This window comes from Etheostoma spectabile, chromosome 5, assembly GCF_008692095.1.
Source record: "Etheostoma spectabile isolate EspeVRDwgs_2016 chromosome 5, UIUC_Espe_1.0, whole genome shotgun sequence".
Classification (NCBI taxonomy): domain Eukaryota; kingdom Metazoa; phylum Chordata; class Actinopteri; order Perciformes; family Percidae; genus Etheostoma; species Etheostoma spectabile.
The window spans coordinates 30998477-31026208 of record NC_045737.1 but is presented as its reverse complement, the minus strand read 5'-3'; the positions used below and the strand labels follow the sequence as shown (position 1 = coordinate 31026208).

At 42.0% G+C, this 27732-nt stretch overlaps 2 protein-coding genes across 5 annotated transcripts; one reads left to right on the top strand and one right to left on the bottom strand.

The window, feature by feature from the left end:
* Positions 1 to 254: 254 nt before the first annotated feature.
* LOC116690143 (rab-like protein 6) lies at positions 255 to 13500 on the bottom strand. 4 transcript variants are annotated; one of them, XM_032516915.1, is made up of 18 exons: positions 13318 to 13500; positions 11614 to 12016; positions 11351 to 11485; positions 11221 to 11235; positions 10959 to 11006; positions 10728 to 10757; positions 10272 to 10324; positions 10079 to 10167; positions 8159 to 8299; positions 6973 to 7078; positions 6721 to 6824; positions 5950 to 6341; positions 4474 to 4621; positions 4099 to 4302; positions 3000 to 3237; positions 2617 to 2803; positions 1270 to 1328; positions 255 to 1181 (listed from the first exon to the last, which is right to left on the bottom strand). In XM_032516915.1, exons 2-18 carry the CDS (start codon positions 11741 to 11743, stop codon positions 996 to 998), a joined length of 2265 nt encoding a protein of 754 aa, XP_032372806.1. In that variant the 5' UTR covers positions 11744 to 12016; positions 13318 to 13500; the 3' UTR covers positions 255 to 995. The 4 variants fall into 4 exon arrangements, with proteins under 4 accessions (XP_032372806.1, XP_032372808.1, XP_032372807.1 ...); XM_032516917.1 differs by lacking the exon at positions 10728 to 10757; XM_032516916.1 differs by lacking the exon at positions 11221 to 11235.
* A 957-nt stretch (positions 13501 to 14457) lies between these two features.
* traf2a (Tnf receptor-associated factor 2a) lies at positions 14458 to 27356 on the top strand. The gene is given in 13 exon segments (XM_032516919.1): positions 14458 to 14975; positions 16128 to 16206; positions 16899 to 16997; positions 17331 to 17492; positions 18773 to 18847; positions 18970 to 19044; positions 20085 to 20250; positions 20253 to 20276; positions 20279 to 20571; positions 21632 to 21809; positions 21924 to 22072; positions 23444 to 23662; positions 26175 to 27356. Coding segments are annotated over 12 exon segments (1710 nt in total). The 5' UTR covers positions 14458 to 14784; the 3' UTR covers positions 26175 to 27356.
* The last annotated feature ends 376 nt before the right edge of the window (positions 27357 to 27732 follow it).

Genomic DNA, 27732 nt, shown 5'->3' with positions numbered 1-27732 from the left:
CTTTCGTGCCCAATGCTAATTTTGGCTCCCAGCGCCATTATATGGGGGTCTAATCTTCTCTGTCCTCTCAAACTGCCTCAGACTACATCTGGAGAGACAGATGCAGCCCGCTCACCCTGCTGAGTCTCAGTTGGTTAAATCTCTGTTTAGGACAGAACCAACATTCATACAGGTAAATGACTAAACTGTCACAGCCAGAAATGGACTATCTATTCTGGGTTTGGGGGGGAAATAGCTCTGACTTGTAGGTTTTACTTTAAACAAAGCTGTCCTGGGTGGCGCCAAGCCCTGATAGCAGAGGTAGCGAAAGTGGAGGGACATCCAATCGTGTCTCTCATCTCATCTCACTATCTCAGCAATGCAGATCCGTTGAGCCAGACCAGTTAATGACAAACTGTGGAGTATGTGATCAGCTATATGGACACTTGAAAACACAGAAAGTGTTACATCATCGTTTCCCTGCTCCGCCCTGAAACACCAGCAAGGCTAAGTGTGGACGGGAGGCCAAAACGAAGCAAAGAAGGGGAAGTCGTTTCAGAGTTCTTAAATCAATTCACTGTGAATGATTGTTCAGTGTTTTTATGTAGAGACACAAGACTAAATGTGCAGTTAACCACTGAAGCCAACAAGTAGAAAGAAAGAAAGAAAGAAGACAGTCAGTCGTCACTGTAAGCATGCTCTCCATTAGTACACCAACCACACACTATGGGAACTCTATTTACAGCCGCTGATTCAGAGTGGGAAATATTAAGCCAACTTATTCAATCATGTCAAAGTACAAAGAGCCAATCATCAGATTTTAATGTCACGACTCAGTACAGTTCATGGGGGTCTCGTGGCTGTTTCCTATTGGCTGGAACGGAAGTGACAGCGGTAGTGCAGATGTGGAGTCAGTCAGAAGAACAGGTACCAGAGGGAGTTACCTGGCTGGGTCAGGAGCTGTGTGTATGGCTTGGAGATGCTTCATGCTTCCATTCCCGATGGAACAGGAGCGCTTATAGTTCTTCGTAATCGCCGTCATCTCTTTTGATCGAGGCTGCTCCTCCGCCCAGAAAGTCCTCCAACTCGTCCACCTCGGTTTTCTTGGTCCGGGATTTCTTCTTCTTTTTGTCATCTCCTGCTGCATCGTCGTCTTTTTCCTTTTTCTTGTGTTTGTGTTTCTTCTTGTTCTTCTCATCTTCCTGAAAAAGGAAGGGCACAATTTGTTGTAGTAATATTCTTGTCTTTACTACTTTTTAGTATTAGGTAATAGGAACACAACAACTTTACCTCTTTGCTTTTCTTCTTCTTTTTCTTCTTCTCTTTGGAGGAGTGTTTGCTTTCTTTCCCTGAAGGAGGAGCAGATACATACAGGAATGATTGATATCCCATTTTGATTATGTTCAAATCAACCTTTTATGAGGAGTAAATCTTTCAACCATTTGACTGAATAAGAGGAGAGACATTCTTCTTCATTGTTGCGTCAAAATGACTTTAATATCTGCAAACCAGGCATGTCTTGTTGAATATGTAACGATGTCGTTAACTCTGGTTCTGTTCACTCTGGATGACCACCAGAGACTAGGGCCGGTATTCAAATCGAATTTTGATTTTGGCAACTATGTAATCAAGAAAAAAAAGGTTATTTTGTACTTTGCATTCTGCAAATAAAGTCATATTTTTTCTTGTGTTCTGATTCTGGTGAATTGAAAAAGTGTTAAGGGAAGTTTTACAGTTCAAGGTGTTTTCACTGTTTCTTAAGTTTAATAAATGGAACATCTTTCAAGTCATGGAGTAATCGTGTTAAAGAATTGTGATTTCAATATTGACCAAAATAATGATAAGGATTTTTTCCAGAGCAGAGAATATATGGAATACCTGCAGAAGCTCATTTCTTGGAGTGACGTAGGGTTGGGTACTGAAACGCGGTGCCAGTAGGGTACCGGTTCCGCGCTCGTTAACGGTAGTAACGAGACCGAATAAAAACGAAGATTTCGGTGCCTGGCTTTTTTTTTTTTTTTCTTCAGAAGCATCGCTGTACGGGACGCTATGTTACCGCTAGCTAGTAGCAGGATTAAACCCAATGGTTAACAGGCTCAGAGCTAACGTTAGGCGGTGTAAAGTGTGTCCGTATTTCCTAGTAGAGGACTTCAACACTGGGACGTAACCGTCTCTATGGTAACAGTCTGCAGCTAGCGCTGTCAGAAAAACAACACAGAGACGGTGCGTTCACTTGAAACTCGCCAGCCTTGTGTTGCATTTTAAGTTATTGTAAAATACCCTTTTCCCATCTGGTGCTTGTTTTTGCAGTTTACTGGTGAAATAAGTCATTGTAATAAGTTACATTATTAATCAATCATTTCATTTTGACCATGTGGTCTTAGCGATAAACAAGCCATTCTTTAATTTCTGTGCTCCTTTCTTTTATATTATATACATTATAAACTTATTATATATATTTTGGTTCAGGCGATGTTAAGGCACCGGCCCTGTTTTAAAAACATTGTTTTATCACCGGTATCAGAAAAGCCCCAAACCAAACCCAACCCTAGGGGAGCGTGATGCTGTCTTGTACTTTGGGGCATGCAGTTAAGGAAGTGCTAGTCTAAATGGGTGGACAGACGTGTGTGGACTTGCCTTCCTGGTCCTCGCTGCTGTCCTTGGCTGCGGGAGCCTCTTCCTTGATGCCCAGGCCGAACAGGTCGGTATCGTCCTTGTGTTTGAAGGAGATCACAGTGGGCTTCAGAGGTTCTGCCACATTGTCTAAGTGCAGGTCGTCGTCAGAGAGGTCGGACAGAAGCTCGTCTCGGACTGGAAATGTCTCCTGGGAAAAGAGGGATACCCAAAATTTAACGCTCTCGCTAAATGTTTAGATTTTTCCGAAAAAAGGCATAAAGAAATAAGTCTTCTGAATGTTGGGATTGCTATCATACTGTGGATTCGACTGAAGGACTCAACTGTTACACTGAAAACTTCCTGCAGAGCAAAGCTGCTATCACGGCAGGTGTGTTCCACGTTACCTTTATTATTTTTGGTGTGTCCGATGCTTCAGACTCAAAGTCGGGATCATCCATGACAAAGGAGAGCATCTGCTGGGCCACCGGGGCCTCGGGCTCCGAGTCAGAGTCCTCCGCTCTGGCTGCTACTCCCTTCTTCCTGGCCGGGTGTCGGGGCGGCTGCTCTGCAGCTGGAGTCAGAGTCAGGGAGATGCTCGGGCCTTTAGGGGCCACCTTTGGTTTGGTGATGTGGATCACAGGCCTGAAACAGCAGAATATGGAACATATTTGTATTCCATATACACCAGTGTCTTTCACATTCGTCACTTGCTAACTTTGTTTCTTATCTGTTTAATCATTGTGAGGTCACTGCCATCTTTTTCTGCAGCAGTGGTGAAGAAACCACAGGACGTCAGCAGCCATCATAGCTACATCTAACGTCAACTCAGACTCTTTTAAAAAAAGCACACTAGAATATACAAATGAACAAATCTTGCAGCACTCTTGGCTTGTTGTCAAGGCCCTGCAGGGGGCCATGGCACCCACTAAACCCACTACAGGATTCATTCCTTTTCTGATATTGGTGGAATTCAATCAACAGAACTTATGATTAAACACATTTACATTTCCAATGTTCCTTTTACATGCAGAACCAGTGTATTGGTGAAATCAGCGGATTGGATCTTTTACGATTATCTTTTGAGCATTTTTAGGCCTTTATTGACAGGACAGCTGAAGATATGAAAGGGGAGAGAGACGGGGGGGAATGTCATACAGCAAAGGACAGGATGCAGGTCAAAGTCGCTGCGTCGAGGAGTAAATCTCTATATATGGGCGCCTGCTCTACCAACTGAGTTATCCGGACGCCCCTTGGTGATGGTCCACATGGCCTTAGCTGCTTAGCTAACTGCGTAGCACCCAATCTGCACCTATATGACAGAATGGATTGAGAATGGACAGAGAAGCAACATACTCTATTGCCTTGTGGTTATTAGAGTTGATGTTGCTAGTTAATGGCAAAGCCCTGGTTGGTTAACTTTTACTTTGGCTTTCTATGACAGACCCACATTCCATCTATACCTCAACCTATACAGTATTATAATAGATTCATATAAGAACTTACGCTTTGAGCTCGGGCTCACTGTCAAGGTCTTGGTCCTGTTTGATGGCGGGGGCTGCTTGGCCCACCTCGTCCTCATCACTGGTCAGAGTGATGTCTTTACTGAGGGGCAGGCTCCTGGGCTGGGGGAGACTGGGCTCCGTGTCATCAGGATCCAGCTCGTCCTGGAAACCAGACACCATGGGGTTTCCTCGGCTCTCCCCATCACTGGGACAGAGACAGGACAGAACAGAGCTCTTTTTACCTTCACTCATTAAAAGAGAGCCTGCAGTAGTGTGGGGCTGGTTAGATAAAGCTTGGTTTATCAGCCAGGTTAAGGTTGATTTCAAAGTGAATGTAAAAAGGTCTAATGTAGGACCTGATTGTTAAAGCTCTGACCTGTCGCTGTCCATAGCCGCTGCATGCTGAGGTGGTTTGGTCCGGGGGGGCAGGCTGTCCTCCAGAAAGCTTTTGTCCAGTCTCTCATCAGGCATAAAATCGTCCACACTCTGAACCTTAGCAGGACACACTGATGCTGGCGGCTCGTCTGACGAGAACATACAGCCCAATTTATGTGATAACTTTCAAATAAATTCACTTTATTCAAATCAAATGAAACAGTGACATCACCAGCCAGTCCTTTGGTCAGGTTTAGTTATGGCTGAATAATTCATATAAAAGGTGATCACAAACATACTGTTTACTTTAACAATTTTGATCAAGTAACAATAGCTATTGGCTAACTTCTTTAAAAGCTACACATTATTGTTTTTTGTTCATGTCTGCCAGCCAAGCATCAATAGCTTCTTTTATTCATCAGATTATATTAAACATTTCAATTAATAGACAAAAACCAAATTTTTGTCATTTTAGTAAAACTGATTTTACATGACAATTAATCTATTCTTTGAAAAAAACAAGCAAAATGATTAGAAATCTAGCTTTGCGGTTTCTCTAAATCCCGTTACTGTGCTCATTAGTGATGCGCTGGTCAGTCGCACCCACCGCCTGTTATAAGAGCCCTGACACCCCGCCCAACGTGCAGAAGCTACCGACCCACAGAGCTGCTAATTTTTATGCAGTGTAGTAACACAACTGTTAGGAGAGAGCCAAAGACCAAAACAGACTGAGCGCTGCGGCACCGGCGATGGATATGAATGTGGCTGTGTGTGTGTGTGTGTGTGTGTGTGTGTGTGTGTGTTTGAAAGAGAGAGACAGCAAAAGAAAAGGTGGAAGGTGATGAAAATCAAGTTTTAATTTTTTACCTTCTTGTCATTACCTGGTCTTATTTATGGAAAAAGGTGAGTAACAAACATATTCTGTCATAGTTTTCCTAACGTACGCTGACCTCACTGCTATTTACTTTACCCATTGAGAGCAGAGCCTACCCCACTGTGGATTAACAACAGATCACAGCAGGAAGAGTGTGGGCCTTCGGTTGGTTCTTATGTTAGTCTCCACACTTCCATGAATGCACTCACAAAGCAGTGCAATGATATACCTGCTGGCACACGCTGAATATATGTGGAGGTCCACCATAGCAATTATATAAATCAAACTGTTGTAACAGTGTCTTGCTGTCCTCTCTGCTGCATGATGAAACAATTCATTTCCAAATAAAAGACACAGCAGTGTTTTAAATGTGTACTGCACCAAATAATCAGCACTGTACGGATTCATTCATGGATAACATGTTTTGCGTTAGCCTTCTGGAACCTTTCTGATGTGCTTCCTATCGACTTGTCCACAGTGTGAGCTGCAGAGTGAGGATGGGAGTATCATGGTTGCGGACAATGTGAAAACAACTCCAGAGGAGTTGACATGTGGACTGATGCTGAGTCTTATGCTGTTCAATAATGTGTAAAAGAGACTCACCTGGTGCAGAAGCAGGAGCCTCAGAGGCAGGATTTGAACCAAACCAGCGGGACATAAAGCCACGTTTCTGGGGGCCCAGGGTTCCAGATGCAGCCGAGGCCTGTACGTGTTCGGGCGACTGGGCCGATGGCTTTGACTCAACAGGGGGTGAAGCTGCCCCGCTAGCCACCGCTGGAGGAGGCGGAGGTGGAGCGGAGGAGGTGGACACAGATGGCGACTGTGGGAGCATCTGGGAGGGCATTGGGGGCTGAGGGGTGCTGGGGCTGGAGCTGCCTGTGGAGGCCCCACTGGGAGGGATGATGGGGGACTGGGAGCCAGAAGAGGGACTCTGACCGTTAGCTGGACCAGGAGAGCCATAGCCCTTACTGCGAGACTCAAGGTTCTCCAGGAAACTACAGGAATCACAACAGGGCTGGTTAATAAACTACAATTCACCTGCAATAGTACCTGAGGCTACAAACACAGCATAGGGCCAGCAGGGGGCCAGAGTGGCTCAGTGAAGGGCCTGCAGAGAGAAAGTGCTATTGGATTTTTGAGGGGAAAAAATTATGTTATTAAGAAAAAAAGGGCACAGTATTTCATACATGGGTGTAAAATTCAACAGTTGGATGGAAGCACAGCTAGTCTATAGTGTGTTCCCAGAGAGGACATACTAGGGCATGCTATCGGCTGTGCACCAGAAACTTGTGGAAGAAAAAGCTTTTGCTCATGCCCGTCTAGGGGCTCTTTGCAACAGTGCACCAACAGAGAGAGAAACAAAGCAGACAGTACATCTCATAGTTCTGATCTTCAGTCTCCTGCTGCACAGAGAGCTCCTCCAGGGTGGCGTCCATGTCCAGCTGGTTTGTCTCCAGCTGCCTCAGGAGGGTCTCTCTCTACACAGACCCACACAGACACACAATTAATCCATCTCAGATTAAGCCTTCTTCATATACAGTACACGCTGTGCAAAACAGGAACTAAAATTACAGAACGGACAAACTAAATATTTATGACACCAATAATGACGAAGTAAAAAAGAACCTGTAGCTGCAGGAAGGGGATGTTGAAAAACCTGTGCAGATATTTCAAGCCAAAGCCATTCTTCATTGACGACTCGGCATAGTGGATGTAAGATGCTCCCATTGGTCTGTAAAACACAAGTGTTATTGGTTATCCTTCACGACAGTTTCTAACATATGCAGTATATATGTGACAGTAATCCTTTTCAATATAAAAAGGTCACGATTATAAACATGTTGCATTAATTACCACTTATTACAGTTTCTGTGTTAGCAAACCATTGTCTTCAAAACACATCCAGCAGACAGAGCACTCACTGTTAAATGTTCAATATTCTCCCTCTTTTAATTCTGTTTTCGAAGGGACATATCAGTCTCTGGAGCTGCTGAATGTGCCGCTGTGTTCACCAGCTCATCTGTCAGCTGAGCAGCGGGCACAGTACAGTGGTTTGTAGTCAGTGAGTTCAACAGCAATTTATTTTCTGTTTAAATTCTGCATACATAGAAAATCATATCTATTCTTAGTAGGTAAATAAATTCTTATAAAGAACTGATTACGCACATTTTGTCATATAATATGCCACTGTAGACTGAGTCCTTTTGCTCTCATGTCGTTCCACAAAAACACTCTGACACTTTTTCATCTCTGAGCACACGTCATCACACGGTGCAGCCTACTGGCGTGGTACAACCATCATGCATGACTTGTATAGATGTACATCCAATTCCACTGCTGCACCAGTCTTAATACAACCATACGTCACAAAAAAATAAACGCAGTAGGAGTATCGTTGTCCAGTCACATCACAGTTCATATAAACTGTTAACCAAGAAATATATAAAATACCAAGAAGTTAAAATATATTAGTAATCAGTGGACTGCTAAACTACACCAATAAGGTAATTTATATTTCTTGTCAGCAAATATTTCAGATGCCGTCTTTTTGGACATGCATTCATTATTTTACTGGAACATATTCCTGAATACATACTTCGATACTTGGTAATACCATGCAGGCTTTTTGAACTTTTATTGCAATGCACACATGACTAAAACTATTAAAATCAGAGAAGTGTTGTTGCTGTGTTTTGGCCCGTTCTGAAGGGCTGCTACCTGTTATACAACCCCCCAGACTGTGTTTGCTGCGTTTAAAGCCCCAGAGCTTCATCCACCCATCACCACCATTTAGCCAAGTGTTGCTCTCTACCTGTTCAGTCCAGCGATCAGGTCTCTTATATCGTCAGGGAGGATGACGCGATGCTCGCCCATGTCCCTGTGGTTCCCCAACACACACACCGGCACATGGGTGGGTACCTTGGGCAGTTCCCTCAGGATGTAGCTAAAAGTCCTGCAATTGACAAAATCCCAACACAACACTGATTGGTACACTATCAGTCAGTATGTTTTCATACCAGTCTCTCAGGCGTACATGAGAAACCTTTAAATAGTTCAGTAAAATACACAAATCACTTGTTGCTTAGACACTTTACCCTCAGAAGTGTCATTTTCTCAAGCTTTTGTCTGCTTGGTCTACTTGTGTAATAATGCTTGTGTAACCTCAACCCGGTGATGCACAACCCAAGTTCTAGACATCACTTCTTTCAGGAGAACCTGAGCCATCAGGATATGCATGCAGCATTATTAATAATAATGTATACTTTAATAATCCCGCAAGGGGAAATTACAATGTTTTCACTCACTCTGTTATTACACACATGCACAGGCCTGAATCACACACACATGCTCAGTACCTCTACATGCACTGGAGAGATGTCAGAGTGGGGGGGCTGCCCATGGAAAGGAGCCGTGAGCAGTTGGGGATCCGGTGCCTTGCTCAAGAGCACCTTGGCACCTTGTGTGTGAATGGTTCCTCTACTAAAGCGCTTTAAGTAGTTGTTGAGACTAGAAAAGCACATTTACTTTGTTTTTGTGATTAACGTACACACATCCTGTGATTTTGCTCCATAGTTTGGGAAATTAAGACGCTGTCGCAGTAACATTGTGGCCGGTACTGCCAAGTTGGCGACTTTCTCACTAGATTTATTGACTTTTCAGACCCTCTTAGTGACTTATAAATCTATTTCTATTGTAATTCCTTCTTCTGCATGCAGTCCACGGTTCCTCGGGTACACACTAAACAGCAAAGCTCTCTACCAGTCTGTCCATAGGCGCAGCAGCACTGCACAGGCAGTCAGTAGGGGTGGGTCTTTTGAATAGAGAGTTAAGTATCAAAGCCCTTCCAGATGGTTTTCTCCATATGACTAAAGTTATGCATATACTGTTGATAAACTAAGTTACCCCACAAGTGGGCACAACCTAGAACAACACTTGACAATTTGAAACTTTTAAAGTACATTTACAACAGACACAAAATGTGTGATTAATCTTGAGTTAACTATGACACTCATGCGATGACCCCCAGTCCCCTCCTCCTTCCTCCCTTCTACTTTATAAAAGATAGATGACATACACTCTTCTTTTTCTACCAACCTTCTGAATCAACTTCCCATCTCTGTACACTCTCTCTCGGTTCTGTAATTCACTCACACGGCTTTTCCTCCCAGCTACACAGACGACACCCAACTAGTTCTCTCTTTTCCCCATGAATCACAGGTAGAAGCTCAAATCTCAGCCTGTCTGAGTGACACTGGATGTTCACACACCATCTGAAACTCAACCTTGACAAGACCAAGCTGCTTGTCCATCCAGGGAAGCCTTGGTCTGAATTAAGAAACAGTTCATTTGATTTGTAAAGTAATTATTTTACTCTTGTGATTTAGATCGCATTAGGAGGGTTGATTTCTTTGTATCCATTATGGGATTGAATGTTATTTGCTTCCTGTGTGTTGTCTCTTGTTTTACCATGGCACGACAATATTTACTGTACATACCTATTGATGCATCATGTCCCTTTTGTATATATTCTAGTATTTAAAAAATGTAATCTTAATTTATTCCCTCAGAAATTATGTCTAAAATAGCCGTGTTAAAATGTCTGTGAGGTTTTTGCCTTTGAAGCTGAACAAAATCCAGCCGTAGCAGCTCTCGGCTGAAACCTAATCTGCCCATGCATATTGTAGCATCGGAGCTCAGTATCAGGACAACAAGTCAGACAGACGACTCTTACCACTGCTTGGTAATGTCAAACATCATGATGACTCCATTACAGTTCTTGTACACGTCCAGAAACTCTGCATCCAGGGCCACCTCATCGGACTACAACACACATATTAGACACATGTATTAATACCTCTTCCTCTGGCCTGCTCCATCACTGAGCCATGCCTTTCCTAAACACATGACAATCATGTGATAATCACCTCTTGGGGCTCATTCTCCAGTTTCAAATTCTCTCCGCGCCTCTTGCCTTTGCCTGAAAGAAAGAAAAAAAAAATCACAAGTTTAGACGGGCTGAAAAGAAACAAATATCAGAACCTTAGTTTGTTGCTTTATGTTAGATTATGTTGAGTAAAACAAGCAGAGAGCACAGCCGCTTTTCTTAAGGAAAAACATCTTACAGCCTAATTTTAATACACACTAGGTTTCAAATACACAGTGCTGGAATTAAGTCATGGTTCACGCGGTGCAGACGCTCAGCTCAGGCTCTAGCTATACAGAAAAGCAGAAAAACTCAGCCAAACTCAGAAAACTCAGCAAACCTGGGAACAGTCAAACCTTGAGAATATTGACATTCAGATAAGAGTGAAACGAGACGGGACAAACCCACAGCACACAAGCAAGCTAGCTCAATTTCTACACACTATAGTGGCGCTCACCTACACCTTCGGGAAGAGGATATTTTTGGCCTGAGATGAGTGCAAGAGAGGTGCAAAAAAGACAACATCAACACTGAGGACAGAAAAAACACACAAGCTACCATGCGTCTATTTGTTGTCATGAAATACTGTAGCAGGTTGACAGCAATAGACAGAAGAACGTACAGTATAACTTCTTAGAGCCTGAGTGGAAAGTCTGCCTCTTTAATGGACACGTGTGTCAACACTCACCTTTGTCTACCACGTCCCACACCTCTACCTTCACCACATCATCAGTAGCTGAGAGGAAAAAGAAAGGGCGTTTTCATTATTCATGTTCTTGGGCCACAGAGGGAAACGTTTCAATTGTGCAGGCAGTTGAGAACTGAAAACACCTGAAGAAGCAGTGGTGGTAAAGGTGTGTTTGGTATGGGAGGACTAACACAAACACAGGACACCTACTCTAAAACTTGGTTAGCTGAAGCTACATCTAAAGACACAGTCTCTGTTTTACCTTGGTATGGAGCCACTGAAATAAATCACCCAGGCACAAACAGCAGATGTCAAATATTCACCAAAATAGAAACATGAAAAAATCAAATAAGCTGTAATGTTCAGAGATGACATGAGTGGCAATGACTTACTTTTGTAGTTCCAATGGATACTTGTGGCTTGGATCTCCTGAGTGGGTAGATACTCCTCTACAAACTTCTTGCCTTGCAGTCGATGCCATAAAGTACTCTTCCCAGTGTTTCTATCTCCCCGGATGACTATTTTCACTTGGATGGCAAAGAGATTGCACAATAATTTTGTCAGTTCAATAACTTAACTAAGAAGCTACATTTCAACTTTTATAGAGATATTTAGACTGAAGAAGCCTGTTCCCCGGTTTGGCTGCATCACTTACTATTATACTGGACCCCTTTGGCGAAGCGTCTCTGCAAACTTTGGTTCATCGACTGCAAGCCAGCCGGAATGTTCTTGTCCCTGAGCTGCCCTGGCTCGGACCCCACCAGCTTCTTAAGAGCTGAAAACATCTTGACGAGGCTTCACCAGCTTGCACAGTAACACGTGGTACTACACCCGAACTCCGCTGACAATTTGTCACACAACAACTGAAGGAAAAGTGTAATCGTGTGTCCTGATGGATGGGGAAATTAAGGCTCCATGCTTAAAAGCAAGTATAATGCCAAATTAATAAATTTTGACTCTGAATTTATTCAGCAGCGGCACTGTTAATTAAATCTGACTTGATGTTCTTGGCTGCCGGTCACAGGTGGAGGTACCTACTGTGTCGTTTTGACCATCATCTGTAAATAAAAAACCAGAGAAATACAGACGTTATGATTAGAAATTAACTTCAATCCCCTGCCTAGGTATCGGCATAATAAAAAAAGGCAGGTTTGTTAAACACAAAAGCCCAAACGAAATCATGTCTTCATTACAAGGTATGAAGGAAACATGCAGCCAGATCTGGTAACTTAGAGGGAAACGCACTCAAACATATGATGTTCTGGTTATTTCAGTCAATAAATATCAAGAAACACAGGCAGAAATAACACCATTAAGACCATTTTGATGTAGCCCCAGGATATGCCTCTCATGTTTTTTGTCTATACATTCGAAGCATCCAAAATAATTAGAGAGCTCAAACACTCTTTGAACCATCTGGATGAAACAATATTCCATCTGCTGCACGATAATAAAAATAAAAAAAACATTTCACCAGAGTCGTGCCACAGTTTATTTGTTAGCCTGACATGTCTGTGCTCAATGTGTACAACGTGAAAAAAGATTAGAAAGTTGTATTATCAGTTACATGTGTGTATATTGATGTTTTATTGTAACATAGCCAAAACAATTGGTCAATTATAAGAGAAATATTAATAATACATTACTAGGGCTTTACAGCTGTTCCATGTCACTATAAAATCCAGTTAATATTGCTCATGCTTACATTGTATACTTGCATGTATGTTGCTAAGGAACCTCCTACTGAACCACTCTGTAAAATATGTCCTGTCCTGGTTGTCCATCAGTGTTTTTGGACTTTGTGCAGGGATCCTGGCTATTCCCTGGAAGGAGCTGTCCCAGTGTCCCAGGAGGTGTTACATTATATTATAAGAGAAATATTAGTGGTACATAACTGAGGCCCTACAGCCACCCCATGGTGTCCCTATGAAGTCCTAAAAATAAGTTGCTGTCCCAGTGTCATTCCCCTGTGGCTGTGCGGATGTGTCTGTAGCTGGCATCAGTGCAGGGGGGGGGGGGGGGGGGTCTTTGTTCATCTCAATACTGTCCGGAACGTTAAATAACATCACAGTGACTCAGTAGCATTAGCTACCAAGGCTATTAGCTCTAAAAAACTGGGGTTTCTAGGTTGTTTACGCAATTGTGCTTAACATATTAAAGTCATATACTCTAATGGCTATGCAAGGGTTCGAACAGTGGTGAGGAGGCCCGCCGTTTGTAACCTACCCTGGCTGAAAGGTAACACTATCCTTAGCTATCCAGTCGACATCAGCTAGCTTAGCTTTTCCCCACATTAAACGGGAACTAGCTAGACTGAATGTTTTCTTTAAGCTGGCAGCCAGCCGCTACACATACTCACGGTTATTTAATAGGATAAGAGACTGCAGTCCCGACATGTTTGTCCCAAAGCGTCTGTCAGTGCTCCATCCCAACAGAGACACTGCTGCAGCAGCGACATTCCTTCGCAAAGACAGGAGCTACCTTCACAGTCTACGTCCGCTACAGCACAGCACAGCGCCAGCGTCACGGAGCAACGTCAAGGAGCAGCGGCGTCAAGAGTGCGACACACATGTACAACTTCCTTTGGAACTTTCAAAATAAAATGTTTTGTTGCGTGCATACACGTACGCTTATTTTTATGTAGTGATTTTATATATATATACAAGCTAATATCTGTACGTTGTCAAATGTTACCTTGCTTGTTGTCCTTTTTTAGCTGTATATATATGTCTGTGTATGTACAGTGAGAGCAACAAAAAGTCCCCTGTATGTGTTCACACTTACAGTGGCTTGCAAATCTGCAAAAAAAAACAATATTTAGCATCAAGTTTCTTTAGAAATATGTGAGCATAAGATCCCCTTCTCTACAAGATGATTGATTCTGCACACCCTAAAAATCATACAAAGAAACAGGTAAACAACAAAAGCACATTAACCTAAAGACTAATTCTCACATATACATATGTAAAAACGAAAAAAAAAACACAAAAGAAAATTCATAACGTAAAAGAATTAAATAAAAAAGAAGTGCAAGTCAACATAAAACCATATTTAGTCAGAGGTTTCAGGAGGGCAAAAAGCTCTAGTTTCTTTTTGTTGTTGCTTAACAATCTAAGTGATTTGATAGAGATTTTAGTTCTATGAGAAAAGGTAAAAAAAATGAGAATTAAGTTAGAGAATTTCCGCTTGTGGATACAAAATTTGGCATATAGAAAAATTACTTTACTGGTGGTAAAGGTGGTAGTATCTCAGTCAGTAGGGAGTTGGGTTGGGAAATATTAAAGAGAGACATTTTCAGACTAATCATATAAGCATACGATATATTTAAGGTTAAAAGAGTACACAAAGTTAATGGGTTCAAAAAAGTAACTCAATTCTGTCCAAAATCTTTTGGATATTTGGTTACAAAAATACTTTGCTTTTATTTTGAAGACAAAATGACATCACTTCCGAGACTATACTGGCTAATTGTAGCTAGCCGTAGCTCTGTGGTCCAGAGCCGAGATCCAGGGCAGCAGCCTGCTTCCTGATAGTACTCGCCTAGAATAGATGCTCTTCTCTCGGGCTGCGGCGCCTAGCGGGAGACGGTGTGATTTACAACCATCCTCCTCCTACAGCATCCTCTGCTGTCACATCTATCACATCACATGCATGCTATTATTTGTCAGTGCATATGTAGCTCAGATATTGTTATGCGTTTCTAACACTAGCAGGAATACATATATTATTAAATTGTCAAAAAACGATGGGTGGTTGCTGGCGACAGCTGTGGTTGCTGTCCTGAACACACCCCGCTGAGTGCCTGTTATATTGTTCAAGGGGAATAATGGCTGCACAGGAGCCGCCGTCTCCACCATCTTCCCTGGAAGGAAACAAGCCGGGCTTCCCAAAGAAAATCCTGGCCAACAACCTGGAAGACAAGCATCTGTGCAACTCGTGCCAGAAAGTGTTGAGGAGGCCCCTGCAGGCTCAGTGTGGTCACCGCTTTTGTTCCTTCTGCTTTAACAACACTGTGAGGTGAGTGCTGGCGCTGCTAGGGAGCTAGCTACAGGAGCAGTCAGAGCCTGTCACCAGCCCTCCTTCAGATATCCCTCAATTTAATACTTCCCCGCCTGTTCTTACAGGTAACGCCAGGTACAACTAAAACATTTTACGATATATTGATTGCAAAGACCCAATGCACAATTCGGCCTAAAGGCAAATCACCAATACTACTTGATATTAATAAAATCGTTACTTATGTGACGGCTTGGCCAGGTGTCCTCGTCGTCTTTTCCTGCTAACTTCTGTTGTGGCACTGTGATGTCGAAGAGTTTTAACTTGACAATGTATTGTATTAAAGTAATATCAATGCCGAATTTACTAGAGGATCCACCGACAACTGTTACAGTAATTACAGTGTACTGCACTATGTATATTTGTCAATAAGCAAGAGAAAATTTGAGTTTAGATGACGTTTATGGTAGATAATGTGACCTAACCATGTACTTTTCAATAGTTAGTTTTTCTACATAAGAATGACAACAGTAGGAAAAATTGTACGACTGATGTTATATCTTTTTTATTAGTATCATGAAACAAAATCCACATTTTAGTTTTCTTATTTGGACCATAGACTGTATTTGGACTAATGGCGCATCAAGCTGGGTTGATAATACACAACTTGTTGCTTTACCACATATTCTATAAAGTTTAGATAATAAAGCTAGTGCCTCAAGCTTCTGCAATATCTTTAATAATATGACATGGTAGACTATAGTATATGTGTACGGCTGCAGCCAATTTTTATTAATAAAAATGTCAGAAGTCACATTTTCCTACGTCCGCAATTGACATATTTGAATGACTATTTTTTTTGTCCAGCCTGGCCAAAACCCTAAGATATTTAAGTTTGTAAATATTGTAAATGCCTGTGACTATTTGTCCATTTTGCTTGAAAAATGACTAAACTAATTCATCCGAGCTAGCGTTATTCACACCTTCATCTCATAGAGCTGGGAGCGTCTCTGGCTGAAGCTCAAAGCTCACTGGGAAACCTTGAGTTGAGATGTTTCTGTCCTGATCCCAGAGTTAAGAGGGAACTGGGCGGACTTTAACTGCATTGTAGATGTGGTACTTTAACATTGTATATATGGTATTTCTGTAATATTTGCTTTCGCTCCCTTCAAGCTCAGGACCACAGAAATGCAGTGCATGCATCAAAGAAGACTTGTTTGAGGAACCCACCTCCATTCTCAAGCAAGGTGGTGTAAGTGCATCTTTTTCCCCTCGCAGCGACATTATATTGCAATAGGAAGTTCCCTTGTCTGTTAACATAATGCCGAGTCTGTCAGTAGGAGTGTAGTCAGCCCTTAGTTAGCGTTAGTGTAACAGCCCTGTATAATCAGCCCTGTCACATCATAGTGCTAGGCCATATGGATATTATATCCATATTGTGATACACTAGATATTGTCTTAGATTTCATATATATGTGTATTATAGTAAGTGTTGTCTTTTCCTGGTTTTAAAGGCTGCATTACAGTAAAGTGATTTGGTTTTCTTAACTTCCCAGGCTGATACATAATTAGCTTCTACCCACTTAGTCATTATATCCACGTTATTGATGAATATTTATCTAAAATCTGGTGTGTGAAAACATTTTGTCAATGCACCACTTGTCAATCCTACAATATGGCTGTTATATTGACATTGAGGTATTCGGTCACTAATATGGTGATATCTTGATTTTCTCTATATGACCCAGCTCAATCATGTCACAGTCCCACACCTCCGATGTGTTGGAGTTCAGAGCCAACACAACACAAAGTGTGATTGCTCCCTAATTCTTGGCAGAATAGACAATAGATGGAGCGAGCGTAGTGGTGTGTCCCTAGAACAGGTGGCTGTGGGCATCCTCACACTGTAACTGAAGAGACACCCGCCTCTGCCTCTCCACGCAGGCTTTCCCTGACAATGCAGCTCGGAGAGAAGTGGAGGCCTTGGCGGCTGTCTGTCCCAACGAGGGATGCACGTGGACGGGAACCATCAAAGAGTTTGAGGTGCGCACTTATGCAGAGCATGAAGGGAAATGTCAGAATGTCAGAAATGTCAACTTTTCCTGTTTTATCACCTCTGATCCCGTGTTGAGAGAAGTTCTACATTTACATCCCGAGTCAGTTTTAGCTACGTTACTGCCCCAAAAGGTTTCCTGGAGCAGTGATTGATGTGAAGCCCTGTACAGTGACGTTGCAGCTGCAACAATTTGCATGTAAAATGATCCGGTACACAGGTACTTTCCTACATGTGGTGGTCAGCATCAAGCCAAAGGCCCACCCCAGGTCTTTAAAAGATAAGTGAAGATTATTAAAGTCTTTTTGGGGGCCCCCTTGCAGGCCAGCCACGAGGGCCACTGTGACTTCATGATCATCCTGTGTCCCTCCTGCAAAGAGCTGATGAGAGCCAACGAGCAGGAGCGCCACAACGAGCGGGAGTGTCCCGAGAGGACGCTCAACTGCAAATACTGCAAAGAACCCTTCCTGCTGAAGAACATCAAGGTCTGGCAAACACTGTCCAAGTATTTCTCTGACAGCTCTTTGTTTAGGGAGTTGTAGTTTCGGAGGAAAGTTGTATTTTAAAGGTGTTAAAAGCGATGTTAATCCAATACACTTTTAGTCAAATTGGGTGAATATCAAATCCAATACAAACACATCCAATGTTATTACACAGCCCTGGCTAAAACACATGCTGTAGCCCACAGTGTAACTCAATGAATCCATGGTAACAGAGTTAGAAAATCCATTACAAGGAATGTGTTGCATTACAGTTGCTTACATACGTTTACACACCCAGGCTAAGGTTGATCAAATAGAGGAATAAAAAAACATCTTTTGGAAATTAATTGAATGCCTTAATTTAAAAAAATAAGGAAAATCCAACCTTTTAAGGATACCAATTTTTCTTTGTGAATGAATAACGTATTGTAAATAAATACATGTTCTTCCTTAAAATACAGGGGGCATAAGTATACACCCCCTATGTTAAATTCCCATAGAAAAGGCAGATTTTTTTTATTTTTAAAGGCCAGTTATTTCATGGATCAGGATACAATGCATTATGATGAAGTTCCCTTGGCTGTTGGAATTAAAATAGCCCCCCCCCCCTCACCACATACCCTTCACCATTGGCATGGAGAACTTTCCATAAGATCATCTCTCAATGCAAATCAAACTAGCTATTAAGCTAACTGAAATAACACCATGCCAATCTCTATGTATGGTGAAGGGTATGTGATGATGAGGGGGTTGGGGGGGGGGGTTATTCTAATTCCAAAAGCCAAGGGAACTTTATCAGGAGTCATAGTATCCTGATCCATGAAAAAACTGCCCTTCAAAAATTAAAATGTACCTGCTTCTATGGGAATTGAACATAGGGGGGGTGTATACTTATGCTCCCTGTATTTTAAGGAAGAACATTTATTTATTTACAACGCATTATTCATTCACAAAGAAAATTGGTGTCCTTAAAAGGTTGGATTTTCCTACATTTATTGAATTAAGGCATTTAGATCAATTTCCAAAAGATGTTTTTTTATTCCTCTTTTTACTCCCCTTTAGCAGGGGTGTGTAAAATAATTCAAGCCACTAAGACCCTGAATGAACACTGACGCCATCATACTTTTACTAGTGAGGCAGTTAAAATGATAAACTTTTATACAACATGTATTTAGTACAATAATTGTAAAAAAAGAGGGTGGATGTCTCACTGAGGCCAGCTGCACCAGGATGACTTCTCTCTTCCTGTAAACTAACTTTACATAGTCTGTTGGTTTTTTCAGGCTCACGATGAAATCTGTCCAAAGTACCCGATGATTTGTGAAGGTTGTGCAAAGAAAAAGATCCCCAGAGAAAAGGTATGCCCCAGATGTCTAGTCTCATGAATCTTTTGAATGATCTCATTTACCATTTAGCCAGGGCTCAAATTCTGCGACCTCTTCTGTAGATCATTAGCTTCTTTCATTTTTTTGTTTTGCAGTATGTGGACCATATTAAGTTCTGCAGTAAATTTAAAGCACCATGCAGATTTCATGTTGTTGGCTGCGATACGTCTGTAAGTAGACATTTTTGTCCTAATTTGCTGTATGTGTAACAATGCAACAACAATGTAAAATCTCCTGCTCATCACATACACATCAATGACTTCACTAAAACACCATCATCATTACCAGCACAGGAACTAATATAAGAGAAATTAAATTATATTTTGTTGATAAGACAACTTTATTACATTTAGAACATTTTCCTTAGTTTGCAAAGTGGTGTGTTGTGTGTGTGTGGGTGGTGTGTGTGTGTGTGTGTGTGTGTGTGTTGTGTGTGTGTGTGTGTGTGGTGTGTGTGTGTGTGTGTTGTGGTGTGTGTGTGTGTGTGTGTGTGTGTGTGTGTGTGTGTGTGTGTGTGTGTGTGTGTGTGTGTGTGTGTGTGTGGGGTGTGTCAGGCCTTTGGACACTGATCAGATCCACATCTGGACACCAGAACAATGGGCCCTTAGCGTCAATATGCAGTAGATAAAACACTAAACTACACTGAAATGAATAGAAATATGAAATTTGACCAAAACTAAATACATACAGGCTAAGACTTGATCAAAAGTAGTTGCCAGAAGTCGTGTGGAACACTCAGACATCATCTGACTTTTTTCAACAGCCAAGTGACATACACACAGGCACAGACACCCCCCCCCCCACACACACACACACACACTTGCTTGCATCAGAATTGGGGGATCTGTGTCAGACAATTTCTATAATCTCCATATTCTAAGTAGCCCATAGGCGACTTCTAAACATATGTCCTAATAATGGTTGTGAATACTGCTCAGTATTATTTGTACTCACTGTATGAGATCTCTTTGACGTCATAGCATTTTTTCTGTTGTTCTGCTGTCAACGTGGCTAACCGATAAAGCATTAATAATTTATGAATTCTTTGTATATTTCCATTATTAGCTCCATGATTTCTTTGCTGTGTGCTTTTCTTCTTCTGTGGCCCAACTCCCCTCATCATCATTCCATGTCTGTGTGTATGTAAAGGACGAGGCCTGTGGTCCGCGTTGCTAACGTGTCTCCGTTGTGTCTTTCTTTTTGAGTGGAGGTGGAGAAAGAGAGGATCCATGACCATGAGCGTCAGTGTTCCTACGAGCACCTCAACCTGCTGCTGCATTTCATCATGGGCATCAAGGTGAGCCTGGAGAGCGTGCAGCCCCAGAGCCTGGAGGTGGCGGGCCAGCGTCTGCAGGAGCTGCACCAGTCCCTCAGGGAGCGGAGCTGAAGATGAGCCAGCTGGGCGCGGCGCCGCGACCCCGGTGCAGGGGGCCGGCGCCCCCGCCCCCGCCCTGGCCACCTCCTTCGTGCCGCTGCCCAGCGCCGCCGCCGCCGCCCTGGAGCTGCAGCTGCACGGCGAGAAGACCAAGGTGGCCGAGCTGAGCCGGCGCTGCCAGGAGCTGGAGCTCAAGGTCGGCACGTTCGAGAACATCGTCTGCGTGCTCAACAGAGAGATGGAGCGCTCCTGCGCCACCATGGAGGCCTACAACCGCCAGCACCGGCTGGACCAGGACAAGATCGAGATCCTCAACAACAAGGTGACGGCATGACACGTTAGCCCGTGCAACCAGATTGTCAAGGCAACAGGACGTAAAAGAGGGTCACTCCATCCTTAACCCTTGTATTGTCCTCCCGGGTCAAAAAAGGACAAAGAATTGACATTTTTGTCCCTTTTTCAGACCTTTTAATTTAACCTTACTACCACTAGCTTCACACTACTTATTGGAATTCATGATCAATAACCCTCATTTATATAGAATTATACCTAATATTTGAGTTAACCCTCATGTTTTTAACTACCTACTTGTAATTACCCAAAATAACCGCTTTTTGGCAAGTACAAATCTTTGCATTCATACATTTTGGTGTCGTATTCAATTTTACAGCATTTAAAAACAAATTAAAGTTTTATTTTGAAATAGTATTGAGTAAAAGTTGACATATTCCAGTCTGTGATTATCCAGCAACATACTTTCCTTTCATTTTAGTCTAAATAATTCCTAATTTCTGCTTTTCTAACTCAAACATTAGGTATAATTTCCTATAAACCAGGTTTATTGACCATAAATTCCAAAAATAACTGTAAAACTTAAGTAAATAAGTTAGTGTTACGTAGTTTTAAAAACGTAAAATCAAGTTAAAAACAATGATAAAAAAGTGTCAAAAGTGATTTTCTTGTTGATTTTAGATTTTTTGAATTTTGACGGGAAGACAAAAAAACAAAGATTGTAAAATTATTTTGACTAATAATAATTTCAGAGGATCGTACAGATGAGATTAGTCAGAAATAAAAGTGATCAATAGTATTTTCAAAGAGCGTTGTATGGAATCCAATCCATTTTTTTGTGGTAATTTGGTTAAAAAGAAACTCCTATTTCAGATATAGACACTTTTTAAAGGGGTCAAATTTGACCCGAGGACAACAGGAGGGTTGAGTGAAGATGATCATCATGTACAATGAAGTTCAGCGTTCATAAATGACTGGAATTTCTTTCTGTTGTTGCTAAACGCTCGATCGGCTGTCTGCTCCGCATGTCTCTGCGGCACTCACACGGCTTTGGTCTCGCTGTGTCTTGTTGACGTGTTCCGGTGCCGCAGGTCCGTCAGCTGGAGAGGACGGTGAGCCTGAGGGACCTGTCCATCGTGGAGATGGATGGGAAGATGAGGGAGATGTCTGCCGCCACATACGACGGCATCTTTGTCTGGAAGATCTCGGATTTCACCAAGAAGAGGCAGGACGCCGTGGCGGGCCGCGCCCCCGCCATGTTCTCTCCCGGTAACGGCTCCGTTGACACCTAACGTCCGAGATGGTCTCCCGATATGATGAGACATCTGTGTGATTAGGGGTTTTCACTTCTTGCAGTGAATAGTGTTGTATTGTGTTTTCCAGCCTTTTATACCAGTAAATACGGCTACAAGATGTGCCTGCGGATCTACCTGAACGGCGATGGGACGGGCCGCGGCACCCACCTGTCTCTGTTCTTCGTGGTGATGAGAGGACACAGCGACGCGCTGCTCAAGTGGCCTTTCAATCAGAAGGTAACACAGCCAGCGCTCACACGTGGCAATGAGCTGAAATCCCTATATCCTGGGGTGGAAAGTAACTGAGGAAAGTTCTTAGTTAAGGTTCTCTACTAAAGCACAATTTTGAGATACTTTACTAGAGTATTTTTTACTTTCTGCTAATGCATACTTTTGCTTCACTAAATCTAAGAGGTAACTTCAGTTACTTGTTACTTTGCAGATTGATTTTAATAATACCAAATCATCAAATAAATGATGATGTATTGTTATATTTGAATTGATCAAAATGAGCTCCCTCTTTAGCAGCTGCGACATTACAGTAATGAACACATTAATGCATCAAAACACATAATAGCATGATATAATATACATTGTACTGCAGAATGAGTACTTTTACTTTTTCACATTTAGTACATTTTGATGCTAATACCTTGGTAAGTTTACCATTTTGAATGCAGGACTTTAACTTTCTACTCTGTGGTATAAGTACTTTTAATGCAGTAAAGATCAAAGTACTTCTTCCACCTTTGTACGTACATTGTGAATACACCAAGCTCAACATGCTGGAACTGCAGTCAGGACGGGGTTAGCCTAGCTTAGCATAAAGCGTCAAACAGTTAATCATTTATACAATTTACACTTGTTAGAATCACTACACACACACACACGCTCAGAACCTATTCATGCACAAATGGAGAGATGTCAGAGTGGGGGGGCTGCCATTCCTGGACCAGCACCCTGAGGGGTACAGTACCTTGCACAAGAGCACCTGGCAGTGCCCTGGAGGGGAACAGGCATCTCTCCAGCTACCAGTCCACACTCACCCACGGTGCACTACTTTGGTCCATACTGGAACTTGAACCCCCTTGCACCCCCATTCTCTGGTTTTTAACCTGGAACTTCCCAAATGTAATGTCTGTTTGTGGCTTTAAGAGAAGTTAGTCTATTTTTTTTAAAAGAAGGCACATGTTATCCACATAGCTACAGTATGCAAGTGTATTTCTGAACTTTGGTCAGAGGCAGGCTAGCTGTTTTGCTAATAGTCTTTATGCTAAGCTAGGCTAACCATGGCCTGATTCCAACATTGAAGTTAAATGTAAAAAGAGATCGCTATCTTATCTAACTTCAAGAAGAAGGCAGATAATTGCATAAAATGCTCTATAGTTCCACACTAGTTCTCTATAATAGTATTTCTGGACACTGTGGATTTAGATCAACTAACTTTGTGTTTGAATGACAAATTTTTACATTTAGCTTCAGATTTAGTGTCTGCAGTTACATTTTTCTCATGATGAATACACTGTACCGAGCAGCTCAAAGTGCCCAGAACCTGCCTCCATGGCTCAGCTCCAGCTGTTGGCTCAGACTGCTAACATCTGTCCGCAGGTCACCCTCATGCTGCTGGACCAGAACAACAGGGAGCACATCATCGATGCCTTCCGGCCCGACATCTCGTCCTCGTCCTTCCAGAGGCCCGTCAGCGATATGAACATCGCCAGCGGCTGCCCGCTCTTCTGTCCGCTCTCCAAGCTGGACTCTAAGAACTCGTACATCCGCGACGACACCATCTTCATCAAGGCCATCGTAGACCTCACTGGGCTCTAGGTAAACCACACGTTTGACACGACATAGTTGATGTTAGCGGACTAATCTTTATTACCACATCCAGCAGACACAGAGCAACATGTTCGCTCACTAGGAGACGTGTCATTGGCAGCCTGATGAACGGCAGTCCAATATTCTCTCCTTTTAGTTCTGTTTTGGTCTCCACCCACTCCTGAGGGAAACATGTGTCTCTGTAGCTGCTGAATGCTCGTCTCTGACTGTGTCTGTCTGCAAGTGGAGTACGGAGGCTGGATTACTGGGAGCAGCTTCAGACTGCCGCTAACAATTCGCATTTCTTTAACCCTACTGTTGTCCTCGGGTCAAATCTGATCCATTTTCTAATAGTTTCCATATCAGAAATTTGTGTTTCTATCAACCAAAATGTCCAAAACAATTACGTGGATGGTTTCATACGACGCTCTTTACAATTAAAATTTATGATCAGTTCACTACTTTCTTTGAATGTGGGTGTTTTATTCAATTTTCATAGCATTTGAAAAATAAATTGATAAAAGAAGGTTAAAAGAAAGTGACAAAAATGACAGAAAAAGATTATAATACGTTGGGGGGAATGTAAAAAAGCACAGAGGAAAAGTGACAAAACAGTGTAAAAGGGTGAAAAAAAAGTTAAAAAAATCACGGAAAAAAGGTAACAAAAATGACGACAGAAGTTAGAAAAACATCATAAAGAAATGTGGAAAAAAATCAACAAACAACGAAAAAAGTTAGAAAAACATCGGAAAAAGGGGGGGGGGGGACAAAAACGTAACCATGACAATAAAGGGGGAAAACATCTTAAAAGGGTGGAAAAAAAAATTGAAGAAAGTAACAAAAACAATGACAAAATTTAGAAAAACATCATAAAAGGTTGAAAACAAATGTGGAAAAAAAGTAACAGAAACGTTTGGAAAAAGGGGGGAAATGAAAAAAGTCAACACAGAGCCGCTGCAAAAGAGTTGTATTTAATTTTTGTATTGTTAAAGTTTTGAAATTTCAACCACCAAGATTTCAATTTGAAATGAAGAATTGATCCGTAGAGCAGTGACGAGATGAAACAGCCGACAGACACAGCAAGAGATGAAGCTGGGATGTGTGTGTGTGTGTGTGTGTGTTGTGTGTGTTGTGTGTGTGTCCAGGACAGCAATGGTAGTAGACAAGCTGATTTTCCCAAATGGAAATATAACACTTTGTTAAAAATAAAAAAAGTACTTTTGCACACAAGCTCTGAGAGTGTGAATGTGACAGTTGTTGGGGTGCTGGGGCAAACGGTCTGCAACATCAACACGCTGCAGCAAGGGGCAGTGGTTTCCATGGGTTACTCCTCCCTCCCAGGTTGTGACGTACACTGAAACCCGTGAGGCAGAAAATCACTGCATTTCAGCTTTTACATTTTAAAATAAGTCAATTATTAGTGTGTGTCAGTTGTGTGCGGATGAACCCTTTATGAAGACACATATGGGTGTAGTGTTATATTTCCATATGGGTGTAATTTTATATTTCCATATGGGTTGTGACGTTATTTTTCCATATGGGTGTAGTGTTATATTTCCATATGGGTGTAGTGTTATATTTTCATATAGGGTGTAGTGTTATATTTCCATATGGGTGTAATGTTATATTTCCATATGGGTGTAATGTTATTTTTCCATATGGGTGTAGTGTTATATTTCCATATGGGTGTAATGTTATATTTCCATATGGGTGTAATGTTATTTTTCCATATGGGTGTAGTGTTATATTCCATATGGGTGTAATGTTATTTTTCCATATGGGTGTAGTGTTATATTTTCATATAGGGTGTAGTGTTATATTTCCATATGGGTGTAGTGTTATATTTTCATATAGGGTGTAGTGTTATATTTCCATATGGGTGTAGTGTTATATTTTCATATAGGGTGTAGTGTTATATTTCCATATGGGTGTAATGTTATATTTCCATATGGGTGTAGTGTTATATTTTCATATAGGGTGTAGTGTTATATTTTCATATAGGGTGTAGTGTTATATTTCCATATGGGTGTAGTGTTATATTTTCATATAGGGTGTAGTGTTATATTTCCATATGGGTGTAGTGTTATATTTTCATATAGGGTGTAGTGTTATATTTCCATATGGGTGTAGTGTTATATTTTCATATAGGGTGTAGTGTTATATTTCCATATGGGTGTAATGTTATATTTCCATATGGGTGTAGTGTTATATTTTCATATAGGGTGTAGTGTTATATTTCCATATGCGTGTAGCGTTATATTTCCATATGGGTGTAGCGTTATATTTCCATATGGGTGTAATGTTATTTTTCCATATGGTGTAGTGTTAGATTTCCATATGCGTGTAGCGTTATATTTCCATATGGGTGTAGTGTTATATTTTCATGTAGGTGTAGCCTTCAGCCGTGCTTGGACCCACGCTGGATCTGAGATGTGACGGCCTCAGGAGGCCTCAGGAGGTATGAGAAAAGGAAATTGTTAATATTATTGTAATACTTTCCTATTTTTGGCTTTCCTTACAGCTTTGAACCGACCTACTTTTTACAGAAAAAGAAGTGCCTGTACCTTTTTTCTGTTCCTTGAGCCCACTCAGTTGTGACCAAGAATGTTTCCTTTTGCATACATCCAACTAGTGAATGTTACAGTTTTACTTTCTTTAATCATAACTCCAATGAGGTCAGAATATCTTCATCTTTCGGATCTTCATCCAGACACATCCAGCGTGTTTTTAACCCTCTCAACGATACTGAAGCCTCTCTGTGCATGAGATGTTTCAGTAGGAAAAATGCAGATACAGTATATCAAACACTGGTTCATGTTGAAGACCAGCATTTGATTTTTTTTTATGATTTTAGGATCAATATATATAGCCATATGTGATGCAAGTGTATTGACTTTGATGAGACGTGTGCTGCTGTGGAACCCATATCTGATTAATATATAGAAACATGTGATGGTGCGTGTTGAGACGGTTTAAAAGCATGTTGGCTGTGTGTGGAAGGGATGCAGTCTGACCTCCGGAGGGCTCCATGTGTCCTCCCATCTTTCCTCTTCACAGTATGTTGCCGTTGCACATTATGTACACTGCCGTTTTGCATGGATGACTGTGGCCCTACGTACAGTATGTGCTGCTTCCAGCTCTGGATGGATGTTCCAAACTTGCTCTCTCTTGTAAAATGTGTTACCTGATGGGGGGGGGGGCGGCGAGACTTTGTTATTCACAGCTGGTGAACATAAAAGGGCTTCACATTTCATTTCCATCTGCTTAAAGTCACACGAAGGCAAACAAACAGATGTGTCTGTAGCTCTGTTGACCGGATGGGACGGAATCTTCTCCATTTGAGCCGGACGATGTATCGGCTGCATCAGCGATATGGACTTCTAGGAAACGCCACACTGCCTCACTGTTACCGCAACAGAACGAACAATGTGTCAATGTGATGCACGTGTGTGTTCAAATGACACTGAAACAGCTCAGTTTGATTTATTTACATATCTCTTGAATGGATCTCTGTAAAGCCCATATTGAGATTAAGATGAGGAGTGATGACATCAAACTGCAATCTACCTGTCGTCTCTGCTACGTTGTTTGGACAGTAACTGTGTGTTAGTGAACTCTTTGTACTACCGGACATTTGTTCCATTTGTATTTCATTTTGTTTCATTAAAGGTTTTAAGATGTCCTCTATGCAAAGAAGTGCAGTGCTTATCATTTTGTAACGTGAACATTTGCTGTAGGTGGAGAACTACCACAGCTCGTTGGAGCTATGAAGAACACGGTGCAACCAGTGTTCCTGCCACAGTAGGGGCCTTTCCCATTTCCCAATTTGTGCACCCCCGATTCCTCTCCTTGATTCCCCTCCTTGAGTCTTAGTCAGAACTAACATCATTTTTTCACCAGTGGCCCTAATCCTCTTCTGTACCAAACATACAGCCAACCTTCAGCGTAAAGAACAACAATTAGGGGGCATTAGGGGGTGCTACTGAGCCCGCTTACAGGTATGGGCCAAACCACTGTACAGTTGCTCCCGGGGGTTGATTGCACAATTTTGAGCGTTTTGGTGCATCCAAAAGTTCTCA